This window comes from Podarcis pityusensis (genome assembly GCF_964106645.2).
Source record: "Podarcis pityusensis genome assembly, chromosome: 4".
Taxonomy (NCBI): Eukaryota; Metazoa; Chordata; class Lepidosauria; order Squamata; family Lacertidae; genus Podarcis; species Podarcis pityusensis.
In genome coordinates, this window is record NC_138027.1 from 2,088,190 (window position 1) to 2,105,516 (window position 17,327).

At 49.1% G+C, this 17,327-nt stretch overlaps 1 protein-coding gene across 16 annotated transcripts in view; it reads left to right on the top strand.

Moving 5' to 3' along the window:
- LOC308475092 (uncharacterized protein) overlaps window positions 1-17,327 on the top strand; it is a 145,562-nt gene that overhangs the window by 22,740 nt on the left and 105,495 nt on the right. For 2 of the 16 annotated variants that reach the window (XM_081001964.1, XM_081001952.1), the window contains exons 1-3: window positions 13,340-14,849; window positions 15,076-15,267; window positions 15,869-15,913. The exons of 1 other annotated variant lie outside the window; for it this stretch is intronic. Coding sequence is in view for 10 of the 15 variants with exons in the window: in XM_081001958.1 (XP_080858084.1) it covers window positions 16,901-17,317 (417 nt within the window). In the remaining 5 variants the exon portion in view is untranslated. Of the gene's footprint in view, window positions 1-13,338; window positions 14,850-14,989; window positions 15,268-15,613; window positions 15,685-15,868; window positions 15,914-16,809; window positions 17,318-17,327 lie in introns of those variants that run through there. 13 more of the 16 variants (XM_081001961.1, XM_081001963.1, XM_081001948.1 and 10 more) reach the window with 12 other exon arrangements.

Genomic DNA, 17,327 nt, shown 5'->3' on the forward strand with positions numbered 1-17,327 from the left:
CAGTAGAATCTCTGATTTCACTTCTCATCAAAGAATTCATACAGGGGTGAAACCCTATCAGTGTGTGGAATGTGGAAAGAGCTTCAGTAGAAGCTCAGATCTCACTAAACATCAAAGAATTCATACAGGGGAGAAACCCTATCAGTGTGTGGAATGTGGAAAAAGCTTCAACTACAGCTCCTCTCTCACTTCCCATCAAAGAATTCACACAGGGGAGAAACCCTATCAGTGCATTGAATGTGGAAAGAGCTTCAGTAGCAGCTTCGATCTCCCTAAACATCAAAGAATTCATACAGGGGAGAAACCCTATCAGTGCATGGAATGTGGGAAGATCTTCAGTCAGAGCTCCAATCTCACTTCCCATCAAAGAATTCATACAGGGGAAAAACCCTATCAGTGTGCGGAATGTGGAAAGAGCTTCAATCAGAGGTCCTCTCTCACTTCCCATCAAAGAATTCATACAGGGGAGAAACCCTATCAGTGCGTGGAATGTGGAAAATGTTTCAGCCAGAGAGTCCATCTGAATATCCATCAAAGAATTCATACAGGGGAGAATCACGGAATTGTAGAATTTTCGAGCTTGCAGTGATCCCTGGTGCAATCTATTCCACCCATGTGATGCAGGAATGGCAAGTAAAGTATCCATGACACATGACCATCCAACTGCATTTTAAAACCTCAAAGAATGGAAATTCCAGCCATCCCAAGGGAGTCCAATCCACTAACAGCTCTTGCTGTCAAAAAATTATTCCGCATGTTTAGTCAGTCTTTTTTTTAAAAAAATAAAACTTGAAGGCATTGGTTTGTGTCCTACCCTGTGGAGCAGGCGTCCTATTGGGAAGACCCAGTTCTCTGAGTGCATGTTCTGGAAGTTGGGCAATAGGGGCATGTAATGATTCTAGGGGTTGCTCGTGCGTAAGCCGGTACAAACACCTGGCTGGATTGCCTGAGTGAACCTTTTCTGTCCGGACAGCCACTCACCCGTGGCTGTCTCAATCGCTGGCAGAATCCGTCAGTGGGCGTTTCTTAAACTTCTTCCAGCAAAGAAGCTCTTTGACCCCTAGTCTCCTCCTACTCTCTCTGCGCGGAAGCCTTCTGCGCAAGGAGGGCGTAGGTAGCGGAGGACCTCTCCCTGCTGGTCCCCGGCAAGGAGTCATGGGACCGCCTCGCCGCTTCCCCCATCTGCCCCCCTTCTCCACTGGTGCTATGCTGATTCTCTTCCCCAGAAGATGGGCTGCCTCTCCCAATCCCGGGACGCTCTCCGGAATCCCTCTGGATTTTGCTCTCTCCCTCTGGCACTGATGGCAGTTCCCTGACATCCACCTCCTCCACAGGACCCCCCCCCCCACCCCTGGCTCCATTTTCCAGTACAACCTCCTCTCTCTCCTCGGTCGACGATGCGGGGAATCCCCTGAAGGAACTGTCATCATCTTCTGAGGATTCAAAACCAGCCTCCCATCCGCTCGGACTTCTCCGCGCTGGTTGAACCTCCCAGTCTGATCCTTCTCCCTCGGACACCTCCCCTCCCTCCTCTTCGGAGGCAGGGCTTCTCTGGGAACAAACCGTGGAATTCTTCCACCAGATACCCGTCAGTGAACGATTCAGCCGGGACCCAAGTGTTTTCCGACCTGGGTTCCCCCTCCCAGGCTACCAAGTACTCTACCTGGCGATCTCGCCACCTTGAATCGAGTATTTCCATGGCTTCATTAGTGTTCCCTCTCCTCTACCCGCGGGTGGGTGGTAACCCCTCCCTCCCGTCCCGGGAATTCCCGTCCCTCCCTGTAAGGTGAAAGTAGGGACCTATGTAACACCGGATGTATCTTCATGCTGTCAGGCAACTTGAGTTTAAATGCCACGGGGTTAACCTGCTGTATTACCTCAAACGGCCCCAGCCGCCTAGGCTGCAACTTCTTGCACCCTCCCTTTAGGGGCAACCCTTGGGACGACAACCACACCCTGTCCCCCACCCGTATGGCCTCCCCCTCCCGACGGTGCCTGTCTGCCTGCCTCTTGTAGACTTCCTTGGCCCGCTCCAAGTTCAGCCTGAGTTGCTGGTGTAAGGCCTCCATTTCCTCCACAAATTGCTCAGCCGCAGGTACACTCCATCCTTCCTCCCCCCGCCCCGGGAAGGCCCTAGGGTGACACCCGTAATTGGCCATGAAAGGGCTCATTCCCGTGGACACGTGTTCAGCGTTATTGTACGCAAATTCAGCCAAAGCTAATTTCTCTACCCAATCGTTCTGCCTCTCGCTGACATAGCAGCGTAGATACTGCTGGAGTATGCCGTTCGCTCTCTCGGCTTGTCCATTGATTTCTGGATGCCTCACCGTCGAGAAGCTCACCTCGACCTGTAGCAAGCTCATGAGTCTCCGCCAGAACCGGGAAGTAAATTGTTTCCCGCGATCTGAGATTACCCTCATTGGAGTCCCATGCAGTCTAAAAATGTGATCCACAAACAGCTTGGCTGTCTCCTCTGCCGTTGCTGCATGTGAGCAAGCTACGAAATGGCACATTTTGGTCAGTAGATCGACCACTACCATGACCGCTGTCTTTCCCCTTGATTTGGGCAGATCTGTCATAAAATCGATGGACACCACCTCCCAGGGCCTTTCCGGTGTGGGTAAGGGTTCCAGTAACCCCGCGGAGGCAGCCCTTTCCCCCTTAGCCCTCTTGCTTCGGTCGCACCCTCGTACATATTCTCTTACGTCTTCCCTCACCTTTGGCCACCAGAACTGCCTGGTGACAAGTAGCATGGTCTTGTGCTGTCCAAAGTGCCCAGCTGTTGGGTTGTCGTGGCGTTGTTTAAGTACCTTCCCCCTCACAGTCTCCCCCGGTACATACAGCGCCCCCTTATAGTACAACAGCCCTTCCTTTTCCTCGAACCCTCCATTGACTTCCTTTCCGTCTCTGAGTTCCCTGATTTTTGTCTGAGCAAACTCATCGTCTCTGTTGAGCCCTGCCAGTTCTCGTTTCCCAACCAACGCTCCCCCCACACACACACACCGGTCCTCGGGGAACACGTGCCTGGTCTCTGGTGGCCCCTCTCCTTCCATGTACTCCGGTTTCCGGGAGAGATCATCTGCCCTTACGTTTTCCTCTCCCGGCACGTATCGGATCTCGAAGGAAAACTTGGCGAACTCCTGGGACCATCTGATCTGCCCCTATCAACAGATGTCTCCATTGCCGAAATGCCGCATAGATGGCAAGCAGTTCTCGGTCATACACTGTGTAGTTTTGTTCTGACTTGCTCAGCTTCCTCGAGAAAAAGGCACACGGCATCCAGTTCTGCTTGGCCCCGGGCTGCAAAAGGACCGCTCCAATGGCGCGGTCGGACGCGTCCTTCTCCAGTCTCATGGGCTTCTCCGGATCCACGTGCAGGAGCTGCTCTTCCGAGGCAAACGCCCTCTTCAGTTTTTCAAAGGATTGCTGCGCTCCCTCTGTCCACGCAAACTTCTTTTTGCTACTAAGACAATCCGTTATGGGTGCTGTCAAGTGAGCAAAGTTCCTTATGAACTTCCTATAGAAGTTGCTGAAGCCTAGGAACCTTTGCACATCCTTTCTGTTTCTGGGGGCTTTCCATTCCAGCACTGCCTTCACCTTGCCCGGATCCATGGCTAGTCCCTTGTCTGACAGCCTGTATCCCAGGAACTCCACCTCCCTGGCGTGGAATTGGCATTTTTCCAGCTTGACCCACAACTGATGCTTCAATCTCTGTAGCACCTCCCTGACGTCTCTGACGTGTTGCTTTTCATTGTCCGAATAGATTAAGACGTCATCCAAAAAGGCTACGCAATTCTTGTACAGCAGGGGCCCCAGCACATGGTGCATGAAGGCTTGAAAGCAGGCGGAGCCCGATTGTAATCCAAAGGGCATAACTAAGTACTCAAAAGCCCCCAGGGGGGTGAACATGGTCGTTTTCCATTCGTCCCCCTCCCTTATCCTAATCAGATTGTATGCTCCCCTGAGGTCCAGCTTGGTAAAAATCTTCCCCTGCCTCACATGTGTCAAAATATTGTCAATCCTGGGCATTGGGAAGGTCATGGGTTCTGACACCAGGTTTAGGGCCCTGTAATCCACGACTAATCTGGGCTGATTAGTCTCTTTTTTGTCCACAAAGAACACTGGACTGCCTCCCACCGCCTTTGATTCCCTTATGAAACCTCTCTTCAGGTTCTTGTCAATAAACTGCCGCAACTCCTGCATCTCCCGGTCGGACATGGCATACAGCTTACCCACCGGTAACTGAGCCCCTGGAAGCAGGTTGATTTGGCAGTCAAATGGCCTGTGGGGGGCAGTCTGTCTGCCTCCCTCTCGCTGAAGACCCCCTTCAAATCAGCATATTGTGTTGGCACCTCCCTCTTTTGCTCCAGGGCCACCCCAGCCACCCTGGCTACAGTCCTTCTTTGTTCCTTCCCTCCCAGACAGTGTTCTAAGCAGTAAGCTGACCCAAAGGTGACCGCTGATGCCATGACACCACTGGGTCATGTATTGCCAGCCAGCTCAGTATTATCGGGGGTCCTGCCAGCGTGGCCACGTGAAAGGCAATGGTCTCCGTGTGTCTGGAGACACTCATTCGCATTGGCGGTGTCTGGTGTGTCACTTCCCCTCCCAGGAGTTCCCTGCCATCGATGGTGGTCACCTGCAAAGGAAAATCTAGTGGCAACAGGTGGAGCTGGTGCTCCAGTGCGAAGTCTCTGCTGAAGAAATTACACGAGCTGCCAGAATCTAGCAGCCCCTCCACTTTGACTGAGTGCCCATTTGGGAGTTCTAGTACCACCTCTATGGCTAAAGCTGCCTTGGGGGGGTCAGGCTGGGGCACTTCTATTGGTTGCTGGCCTGGCTGCTGCCCCTGCAGGTTGGCAGCCAGGCGTTGTCGTTTCCCTGCACCTGCTCTTCCTCCCCCTTATCGTCGTGGCCTGCAGCCCCCATCATGCCTTGCCAGGCTTTTCGTTGAGGGCAGACCTTTGCAAAATGTCCCGGCCTCTGAAAGAGGAAACACTTCTTGGTAGTTTTCCACTCCTTTTTCCGACCTTGCCCAGCATTTGAAACTTCGCGCGCGCACGCTCCATCAATTTCCATCAGCTCCACCGCCTGGGAAGGCTCCCTCGGCCTCTCCGGAATGCGGTTGTCATGGAAACGCACCGCCCTTATCTCCCGCTTTTCCTGAGCCCACGCTTCCTGGCGTACACCAATCGCAAGCACAACCTTTGTGAGTTCATCCATCGACCGCGGGCGGGGCGCTCGAGACAACTCGTCTTTCACTCCGGGGGCCAGACCCACTTCAAACAACATTTGTACTGGTTCAGAGTCCAGATTCCACCCGAGCTTGTGGACTAGCATCGCAAAACGCGACCAGTAGTTTCTGACGGTCAGGCTACCCTGCTTGCACCCCATCAGCTCCCTCCATGTCACGCTTTGCTCAATCTCACTGGAGAACATCGCGTCCATCGCGAGGTAGAATTTCTTAAGATCTTTCAAAGCGTCATTCCCCGATGCCATCAAGGGCCTGATCCATTCGTGCGCCCCATCCTGCAGATGTCCAATAATGTAAGCCACCCTCTCCCCGTCATCCGCAAAGTCATTTTTCTGCAATTCCAGAGCGTACTGGATTTCCGTCCGGAAGGCATTGTAGTCTTGGGGCGTTCCCCCAAACTTGTGTACCAGCCCAGGGACCTTCCTCCCTATCGGGGTGGCTCTAACCTGTGCATCCTGAGCCCGTTTCTCCTCTAGCCGCGCAGACAGGGTAGCGACATGCGCCTCCAGGTCTCGGTTCCTCTCGACCAGACCTCGCACCATGGCTTCTTGCTCTGTCCCTCCGGCTGGCTCTGTTCGGCTCATCGTGCTGCCTCTCCGGTGCTGCACACAAGCAACGTCAGGGACTGACGGATTGCTGTAATGGTTCTAGGGGTTGCTCGTGCGTAAGCCAGTGCAAACACCTGGCTGGATTGCCTGAGTGAACCTTTTCTGTCCGGACAGCCACTCACCAGTGGCTGTCTCAATCGCTGGCAGAATCCGTCAGTGGGCATTTCTTAAACTTCTTCCAGCAAAGAAGCTCTTTGACGCCTAATCTCCTCCTACTCTCTCTGCGCGGAAGCCTTCTGTGCAAGGAGGGCATAGGCAGCGGAGGACCTCTAATCTCCTCCTACTCTCTCTGCGCGGAAGCCTTCTGCGAAAGGAGGGCGTAGGCAGCGGAGGACCTCTACTCTAACCGCTGGTCCCCGGCAAGGAGTCATGGGACCGCCTCGCCGCTTCCCCCATCTGCCCCCCTTCTCCACTGGTGCTACGCTGATTCTCTTCCCCAGAAGATGGGCTGCCTCTCCCAATCCCGGGACACACTCCGGAATCCCTCTGGATTTTGCTCTCTCCCTCCGGCACTGATGGCAGTTCCCTGACAGGGCAGTACAGGATTCCATTTGGTGTACCCACTCTCTCCCCACTGCACCAAGGATTCCCTGCCCGAGCTACTCCAGATCGTGGCGGATGTTCTCCTGGAGACACCTAGTTTGGTTGTCCTAGGGGATTTTAACATCCACACCGACACGACCTTACAAGGGGCCGCTTGGGACTTCATGGAAAGCATGGCCTCCATGGGGCTGTCCCTGAATATGTTTGGCCCAACTCATAGTCACGGACATGCCTTAGACCTGGTGTTCATCTCTATGGATATTGGTGATCTGACACTAAGTAAAAAAAAGCGAAACTAAAGAAGTGCCATGGTCAGATCACTTCCTGGTGCAACTGGACTTTTCCGTGAACCTTCCCCTCTGCAGGGAGGTGGGACCGATTCAGATGGTCCGCCCCTTAATGGATCCAAATGGTTTCCAGAGAGCGGTAGGGGATGTTTCATCCCATATTGATGGCCTTTCAGCTGATTCCTGGTGGCCCGCTGAAATGTGGAGTTAACCAGGGCTATTGACTGTTTGGCTCCGAAGCGCGCTCTCCGATTGCATGGAGCCCGGACAGCCCCGTGGTTTTCCACGGATCAGAGGGCAATGAAACAATCGCTGAGACGGCTAGAGCGCCGGTGGCGGATAACCCATTCTGAATCTGAGCGGACACAGGTTAGAGCTCAATGTCGAGCCTACCAAGTGCTGATAGTGACGGCAAAGAAGACTTTCTTCACTGCCTCTATTACATCTGTGGAAAACAGCAGCAGGAGACTCTTTCAGGTGGTTCACAATTTAGCAGAACCACCTGCTCCATTAGGGCCCAGTAGCCCAGTACAGGCCACATGATCTCCTGCAATGATTTTGCAAAGTTTTTTGCAGACCAAGTCACTCTAATTCGAGAAGACGTAGACTCCACCGTGGAAGCAGGGCGTGAGAGTGCTAAAGTCCTGTCTAGTCAAGTTGTGTGGGATCAATTCCAATCTGTTACCCCCGAGGATGTGGACAGGCTGCTTGGACGAGTGAAACCAACCACTTGTCTCCTTGATCCTTGTCCATTCTGGCTTATAAAAGCTGGCCGGGAAGGACTGAGCGATGGGCTTCATGGGGTGGTGAATGCTTCCCTCCGTGAGGGAGCCTTCCCAGACCCATCTTTAGATACAGCCACGATGTCCAAGTATCGCCCAGTCTCAAATCTTCCATTCTTGGGCAAGGTGATTGAGCGAGTGGTTGCTGAACAACTCCAGGCACGCCTGGAGGAAGCGTCTTGAGGGGCTGGAAGCTGGGGGCACTGTCATACAGTGGTTCCGCTCCTTCCCCCTGGGCTGTGTTCAGAAAGTGCGGGGGGGGGATGAGTGTTCAGAACCCTGGCCTCTCACTTGTGGGGTGCCTCAGGGATCCATCCTCTTTCCTCCATACTTTTCAACATCTACATGCAGCTGCTGGGAGAGATCATCAGGGGGTTTGGACTTGGCGTTCATCAGTATGCGGATGATACCCAGCTCTACCTCTCTTTCAAATCAGAACCAGTGAAGGTGGTGAAGGTCCTGTGTGAGTGTCTGGAGGTGGTTGGAGGATGGATGGCAGCTAACAGATTGAGGTTGAATCCTGACAAGACAGAAGTACTGTTTTGGGGGACAGGAGGGGGCAGGTATGGAGGACTCCCTGGTCCTGAATGGGGTAACTGTGCCCCTGAAGGACCAGGTGCGCAGCCTGGGAGTCATTTTGGACTCACAGCTGTCCATGGAGGCACAGGTCAAATCTGTGTCCAGGGCAGCTGTTTACCAGCTCCATCTGGTACGCAGGCTGAAACCCTATTTGCCTGCGGACTGCCTTGCCAGATTGGTGCATACTCTGCTCATCTCCCGCTTGGACTGCTGCAATGTGCTCTACATGGGGCTACCTTTGAAGTTCTACCCAGACACTGAGGTCCAGCACCGAGGGCCTTCTGGAGGTTACCTCACTGCGAGAAGCTAAGTTACAAGGAACCAGCAAGAGGGCCTTCTCAGTAGTGGCGCCCTCCCTGTGGAATGCCCTCCCACCAGATGTCAAAGAGAACAACAACTACCAGACTTTTAGAAGGCATTTGAAGGCAGCCCTGTTTAGGGAAGCTTTTAATTTTTGATGTATTAGTATTTTAATATTTTATTTGAAGTCGCCCAGAGTGGCTGGGGAAGCCCAGCCAGATGGGCGAGGTATAAATAATAAATATTAATAATAATTATGATTTTATTTTCTTTCTCCTGTAGTAATCTATGTTATCCATCATTTGAGAACCACGATATTGTTCTCCCTTTGCTCTTCTTTCATTTTTATCACAGTCTTTGAACTCTAATACTTTGAAGGAGCGAGGTTTTAATTTCATGAAGTGAGGCAGCTCATCCTCTATTAACAGTCGTAGCTGAGATAGGAAGACCATGTTGAGGGTCTGGAGAGAGTGTTCAGATGGGAGTTAATCTGGAAGGAGAAGCTGTGGGAAGACTCTTCTTCTGGGGTCTCCTTCCATTCGGGAGGGGAGAGATTTTCTAGGAAAAGGAGATTTCTGAGTCAGTAAAAAGGACTCAGATGATCCCCTGGGTCTGGCATACAAAGGAAAATACCTCGGGAGTGGGACTGCTAAGAGAGAGGGGAACCGAGGAAAAGTGGCCCCTCGCTCACGGACCAAAGTATGAAGCCATGAAGGAAACTGGGCTGTCCTGTCATAACTAAGGAAGGGAATGAGAGAGAAGCAGCAAGAACAGAGTTCAGCCTTTTAGCATTTATTCTGGATACCTGAAGTGTAACAACTGATTTTGAGAGGAGGGAGTTTAAGAGAAGCTGTGTCTGTACAGTGGTACCTCGGGTTAAGTACTTAATTTGTTCTGGAGGTCTGTTCTTAACCTGAAACTGTTCTTAACCTGAAGCTCCACTTTAGCGAATGGGGCCGCCGGAGCACGATTTCTGTTCTCATCCTGAAGCAAAGTTCTTAACCCGAGGTACTATTTCTGGGTTAGTGGAGTCTGTAGCCTGAAGCGTATGTAACCTGAAGCGTTTGTAACGCAAGGTACCAATGTAGTACCTTGTTTAATCCTGTGACATTTAGCTGAAGTAATAAGTTAACGTCTCCCTGACAGAGGCCTTCCAGAATCTGATTCAGAGCCAAATTTGGAGACATATGTCACACAGACAATTTCAGAATGGGTGGGAGAAAGTAAAGATTGGTTGGATGGGCTTTCAGAGAGCTGTTTCAGAATTAGATCGCGTGAAAATTGAGAACGGAGGCAGCCAGGAGATGTTTTATTAACACTAGTAACAAAAAGAGTGAAGGACGCAATCCTTCAGAACAGTTTTTGAAAAAAATCATGTGGTTGCCGGACACAAAGTAGATATCTTTAGAGAGATTCCACTGAAATTGAGACTTAGAAGAACCAAATATAGATATTTAACAATAGCACTCAGAAGAGCTGACATCAGATATAAATGGGAATTCCCAGAGGGCATTTTCTTCACATACATGAAAAGGAGATACAGGCTAACATCAGAATTTCAGAGAGTCCTTTGACAAATACAGGAGAGACTTAGATTCCAACTGCTGAAAGGCACATATGGTGTTCTGTTAGAATGGGAGACGAAAGACGAAGAGGTGAAATCAGTTATGATTAAATGGGCACAAGATACAGGTCATAATATTATTGTGGATGATTGGGAAAGGTTATGGAAAACCGATTTAAAATTCACAGAGTGAATTTCACAGAGTGTGAAAGAAAATTATATGAAGATGATGTATAGATGGTATATAACACCAGTGCAGTTAGGAAGAATGAACGAAACCATCTCAAATATGTGTTGGAAGTGGAAAGAAAGAGATGGGACTTTTTACCATATGTGGTAGGATTGTAATGAAATCAAAAAGTTTTGGGAAATGATATATAATGAGTTGAAGAAAATGTTCCAATTAACATTTGTTTAAAAACCTGAAGCATTCTTGTTAGGGATTGTAGGAAAAGACCTGCCAAGGAAACTGAAAAATATCTTTATGTATGCGACAACGACGGCAAGAGTCTTAACAGCACAAGGATGGAAGAATGAGGAAATCCCAACTAAAGAACTATGGCAAGAGCAATTGATGGAAATCACAGAATTGGCAAAATTGACACACAAACTACGTGACAAGGATAACTGATTTTAAAGATGAATGGGAACCGTTTACAAAGTACTTACAGAAGCAACCATTTTTTTTAAAAAAAAATGATATTTATTGAAATTTTTTTAAATTACAGAGAAAAAACAAAGCAGAAAAAGAAAAAAGAAGAAACAAGAAAAAACAAACCACATCAAACAATACAAATTCAAAAAACAAAAATACACCGCAAACAGACAAAAATAACTCCATCATTCTCAAATCCTCAACTCTCATTACCTTCTTTCTTTGACCTCCTCCTCCCCCCTTTTTTTGTATCCTAGTTAATAATTATCACAGCAAATCCTTTCCATATTTCATAATATTCTGTCATTACATTACCTTAATCTATTTTCATCTTATCTTATAGAAAACCTTAAAGACTTAAAACTTAAATCTTATTTTTACTGACTTCTCACAACCATAATATTCTTACCTAATTCTTTAATCCTTTCCATATTTCATAATATTCTGTCATTACATTACCTTAATCTATTTTCATCTTATCTTATAAAAAACCTTAAAACTTAAAACTTAAATCTTATTTTTACCCACTTCTCATAACCATAATATTCTTGCCTAATTCTTTAAACATTTTTGCTAGAGCCAAGTAGTTTCGTTCCAACATTTTTCTAACATTCATCAATTTTATAAAACAATCCTGGTAATAAAAAAAAAGAAATAAAAATAATCGAGTCTTCCTCCAGCGTCCCTTCCTCCTGGTCCCGGGGTTTGTCAGTCCTTTTTATCCCATCGATCTAGCGCATTAACCTGGTAACCTTATATCCGAGGCCCTTAAATCTCTTCCATGTCCCTTCCGCAGCTCTTCTTCATATTCTCCTTTCACTCGTGGGAACTCCAGCTTGGTGATGTTTTTGACCCTTTTCAACAAATCAGCCCCTTTCCCATAGTCCAGACTCAACTCCCTGTGGTATTTAAAAACATGTTTCAGAATCCCTCCAAAATTGAGAGCCCCCACAGCTCCAAACATCTCACAGCCCATTGCCAGACTCAGAAAATCCAAACATCCCTGCATAGGGGGGTCTATCCAACCCCCCATTTCCAAACCAAACCAAACTTTATCTTTCCAAATCTGGCTTTTTCCAAGTTCATTTGTCAAATCCAAAAGCTCATGTTCCTGCAAGGCCGCAGCTCCTTCCATCTCTGGCGCCCAAGATTCAGCAACATCCTCTTCTCTCATCTGCTCTGTCAGGACGCACTCCTGATCTGATTCCTGGGTGGGCTCCACATAGTTTCCCACTGCCTGTTCAAAAATTCTGACCGCATTAGTCATCAAATCCATCTTCTCATTTAACTGTTCCAGTAGGGCACTTGTTTTCCAGAGAGCACACAACAGAGCCTCTGAATACATTGTCCTACAAGGTCACAATTCCATTCCCACAATTGTAATCTGTGACAGCTGCAAGCTCCCTGAAATTAGTTACAGTTTCACAGTCTCCCTCTAGGGGGAGAACTTCTATTTGTTCTTGCAACAAAGTATCCTTTTTGAGATATTTTGTCAATATTTGTTCCTTTAAAATGCGAAAGGAAACAGTGGAATCACTATGTTTCTCTTCCTTTAACTATCTGTCAAAAACGTTTGTCTCTGGTCAATGAGCTTCAAACGTCTGTCCTGACACCCCGCTCCAGGATCAGGACGGTGGAAAGTTACTTTACTTTAAACTCACTTCTGCAGGTTTAAACAGTCCGAAAAAGATCCCCCTTCTTCTCCTGCTGTCGATTGGGGGTTCCACAATTTTAAATGATGAAATCCAATCCTTTAGAGGCGATTTTCTGAGCTCTAGTTTACGTTGTCTTTGCTTTATTCTGTCTACAAATAAACGGAAGGCTGACTTCCTGTTTAGACCTTCCCATTTCAGTACCAAATTGAAGTAAATTTTTAAGTCCAATTCCTTTCTGCACGCAAGTCCTTATTTAAAGTCCGATTGTTCAAATTTTAAGTACTCACGGGTGCTTATTTTAGAAGCCAAATTGTCCCAGGAAAAAGGCAGCGCTCTCCGGCAACGGCTATGCGGCTTCGTTCCACGGAAATAGTAGTTGACTCACAGCACCGCGCCACCCCGGAAGTCCTTCCAGAAGCAACAAAATGAACTGGACTCCTTGGCAGGTTTTGAATAAACATTTACAAACTTTTTATTGATAACATTTAGATAGATAAATTAAGCATCTGTACAGTTTTGTAACATGCAGAAAATAACATATGTTGATAAACCAAAGAGAGGAGCTGAGGGAAGTCTGGGGGGGAGGGGAGGGTGGGTCAGGTTTTTTGGAGAGGGGAAAAATAAGGGGGGAATTTAAGGATGATATGTTTTTTGATAAAATGTTATGTTGAAATTATTAATAAAAATATTTTTAAAAAACATTTTGAAAGTGTGTGTGTGTGTGTTTTTACAATCAAGCAGTGTATACATTTTATGAAAATTAGAATACATCATCATATAACATAAGCAGGAGTTATAAATTTTTTTAATTAAATAGCGCACTGTCTTTCAGGTTGTGTCTTCCTGGAGTTCCACACCTCTGCTGGGTGGAGAGGAAATGGTCTCTCCTCCTTCATCTCAGCTCCACAGCAGTTCTCTCAAAAAGACTTGGCACTCTAGAATGCGGGGAAATAATAATAATAATAATAATAATAATGTCAGAGCTGCAAATAATAATAATAATAATAATATTTATTCAATTTATATACCCCCCTTTATCAGAATATCCCAGGGTGGTGTACAACATTAAAAGGACAATACAGAACAACAATGATAAAAACATAATAAAAAGCATCCTGTGAGACAGCCGAGTAATGCAGCACTCCTTCTAAAACTTGAGGGGAGACTCACTGCTCACCTGCTTTTACGGCCACTATGGGGCTGTGGTGATTCATCCAAGGGAGGCTCCTCTGCTGGCCCTCCGAAGATTCTGACATCGTCCACTCTTTCTCCTGTCACCCACAGCCATAGAATATGAAGAGAGTGGTCCTCCCAAACTCTGCCTACACTCCAACATGTTGCAGAGGGAAATTGGGACCGGCGACTTCTGGGGCCACGCTCCTGAACGAGTCACGAAAATCACGCAAGAGCAAGGACCCCCCAAAATGGGCGCCTTTTGGGTCCACAGTTTCACGGGAGCCAAAAGAGGACACCCTGGGAGCCAATCAGAAGTCAGGGTGGCTTCTGGAATTGCAGGACGTCCCCCTCAAAGCAGGACAGTTGACAGGTATGTGAAAACCGCCAAAGATGGAGAGTCCACAACCCATAGTGCAGGCATCCCCAAACTCGGCCCTCCAGATGTTTTGGGACTACAATTCCCATTATCCCTAGTTAACAGTACCAGTGGTCAGGGATGGTGGGAATTGTAGTCCCAAAACATCTGGAGGGCCGAGTTTGCCTATGCCTGTCATAGTCGATATGGCCGCCTTTCCCACTGGCTGAGATGCTTCTACCCATTTCATCTGCTTAGCCAATCCAGATATTCAGGGCCAACAGGTCCCACCCCTGCCTCCAGCAATCTCTTTTGTTACACTCAATGGGTGTTTGGTGGAGGGCAAGGGGAACCATGGGGCAGGGTCCAGGATGCTCAGATTCCTGCCACCAGACCTCCCCTCTGAGGTCCCCCCAGGGCACCTGCTCAGCTGAGAGGAGGGTGTCATAGCACAGGTAGCAAATCAGCTGCTGCTCCGTCCCTTGAGGGATTCCCCGCCTCACTTAATTGGCCAAATATTCCAAAAGGGCATCACCCGCCACTATATAAACCCTCTCACCCCCGGCAGCAGCAATGAGGTGGTACAGCGTTCAGGTGCTAAGAGTCTGTCCCTGCTTTGGGAGGGGGAACACAGCCCCCCAGCAAAGTTTGGAGGATGAGCCAAGAGGTATAGCCGGAGATTGGAAGGCAAAATGTTGCAGGAATTTATGTATAGGGGTTTTTTTTTGGGGGGGGGGGTTGCCCCTGCAGCAGATATCATGCACATGCAGCCCACTACCAAAATCAGCATGATCACTTTTGTGACTTTTGTGACTTGTCCCCACAAAACACTTCATCACAGTTTCTTCCTATCTGGTCAAAGGGCCTCTGCTGCATGATACCAAATGTAAGCATTCACTGATAAATGTATCTATGTACTGGCTCACTTGAAAAACTTCAGAAATTCATATAGACATGTGAGCTCAGCTATTCAGCAGCCCCTCTGCCTGAGAGATAATTTCTGGCATCCTGATACCTGAGTGCCAGACAGAAATAACAAACCCAGATGGAGACAAAAGGGTGTGATTGACTTGGCTGGGAAACAGGGAAATGTAAGTATCTATTTTGTTACATTTGATGGGTGTTTGGTGGAGGGCAAGGGGAACCATGGGGCAGCGTCCAGGATGCCCAGATTACTGCCACCAGACCTCCCCTTTCATGATGTAACCATGATGTATGAGTGATGTAGCTGGGGGCGAATAACATGTGGATGAGCAGCTAATAAAAGTTTGGATTCTCTTTTGATCGGGGATTCCATCTTGCTTTGTCTTGTGGCAGGTGGCTGACCCATGGAAGAGGGAGCCAGCTTGTTTTCTCCTGCCCTAGAGGGGAGCACCCAGAATAAGGGACCCAGAGGACCAGAAAGCAGTTTCTGCTGCCTAAACAGCAGGAAGAACATTCTGACGGGAAGAGCAGCAGAATCCCTTGGGAGATGGCGGACTCTCCTTCCTTGGAGGTTTTTAAGCAGAGGTTGGACGCTTTGGCTGAGATTCCTGCCTTGCAGGGGGTTGGAATAGATGACCCTTAGGGCTCCCTCCCATTCTAGGATGAGGTTCCTTGCTTCCTGCAACCCCCTTTTCCCTGCAACCTCTTCCTCCAGTTTCTGGCCAAGGGAGGGAGCAGATCACAGACCAACCAAGAGCGTCCCCTCAAAATGAGCATCTCTGGGATTCTGCAATGCAGGAGAGAAAAGGCAGAGAGGACTGAGCAGGGTGGACTCGGCTTTGCAAGGGTTAAAGGGAACTGATCTGCATTCCTAGAGAGGACAGGAAGTAAGTGGGGCCAGGTCCTCCAGAGGAAAAGCCCCTCCCTCCCCTTCCTGCAAACGGGGGCGGGGTTGCTTTCCTCTGCTGCAAATGCTGCCTTGCTCTCTTACACGGGGATCTGGTGAGTCTCTTCTTCCTCCCCCCGAGGGTGCAGTGGGGAGAAGGTGGGGGTCCCAGGGCTGCAGCAGGGGAGGGTGGCGCATGTGGGGGGGGGGGAGCCCCGGGAGCAGGGGGTCCTGCCAAGGAGGGACGGGGTTGCGCGAGGTTTGCAACTACAGTACTGTATGTCCTGCATTTCTATACAGACGCTGCTTACTCCTTTGGGAAGGGCAATCCTCTCCTGGGATCTGGTGAGTCTCCTCTCTCTCCCCCCAGAGGGTGCAGTGGGGAGAAGGTGGGGGTCCCAGGGAGGCAGGGGAGGGTGGCTCATGTGGGGGGGGGGAGCCCCAGGGAGCAGGGGGTCCTGCCAGGGAGGGGCGAGGTTGCAGGAACTGTGTCTTTCCTTTAGATCTTTGTGGGGGTGGGAGGGTACCTTCCAGAAAAAAAATTATTCAGAGCCCCCTGGAAAATCTAGCAGATAGAAATCTAGCTTCTTTAAATAAGGCTATCAGTAGGACTTCTGCTGTGTGTGACACAGGTCAGCGTCATTGCACAACAGAGGAAACATGTATGAATGGTTGCTCCCAAACCTCTTCCTTTGTTTCTCTCCTTTCTTTCTGCTTCTACCGCCCCCTTATTGGCAGAGGAGGCCAGCCAAGCAGATCAAGCCAAGCTTTATGAGGAGCTGGGTATGTTTAGTTGGAGAGGAGGAGACAGAGAGGAGATAGGAGAGCCATCTCACCTGGGGGGAGGATTCCAACCAATGGCTTCAAGCTACAAGAAAGGAGATTCGGACTCAACACACGTAGTCATTTTTCACTAGGAACCAATGACTCGCTTGTCAATCAGTTCTGACTTCATGCATTGACTGGAAGGCAGGAGCAACCAGGCTGAGTCCCCTCCATTAATCTCTTCGCTTGCCTCCACATTTCCACAATCTCCCTTCGAGAGGCCTACATCATCTCCTCCTCCTCCTCCTCCTCCTCCTCCTCCTCCTCCTCCTTTTTAGAAAGATAGCTCAGAGTCTGGGCTGTGGTGCAGTCCTACCCTGGTTCCCAGGAAGACTCATCCATGCTTGCTCAGGGAAACTTTTTCTTCTCCTGATATTGTACAACTTTTGTAACAGAACAATGTATTTGCTTTGTAGGATTTGCTAGAGCTTTTCATTCAGACAGACAGAACTTGGCAGAAGACCAAAGGGTTCCTTCTCATCTCTCAGAGGCTTCCTGAGAGCACAGATGGATGAGCGAGACACAGCTGGCCCTAGAGCAGGAAGAGGCCATGTCATCCAAACTGGTAGCAGTGGGGGATTCTGGGAAAACTCTGTGCAGAAGATCCTGGGTGAGGAGGACACCCTCCACTCAGAGGTGCAGAGCCAGCAGTTGAGGCAGTTCTGCTGCCAGGAGGCCAAAGGACCCCGAGAGGTTTGCAGCCGACTCTACCACCTTTGCCACCAGTGGCTGAAGCCAGAAAGGCACACGAAAGCTGAGATGCTGGACCTGGTGATCTTGGAGCAGTTCCTGGCTGTCCTTCCACCAGAGATGGAGAGCTGGGTGAGGGAATGTGGAGCGGAGACCAGTTCCCAGGCGGTGGCCCTGGCCGAAGGTTTCCTCCTGAGTCAGGCAGAGGAGAGAAAGCAGGCAGAGAGAAAGCAGGTGAGAGAGA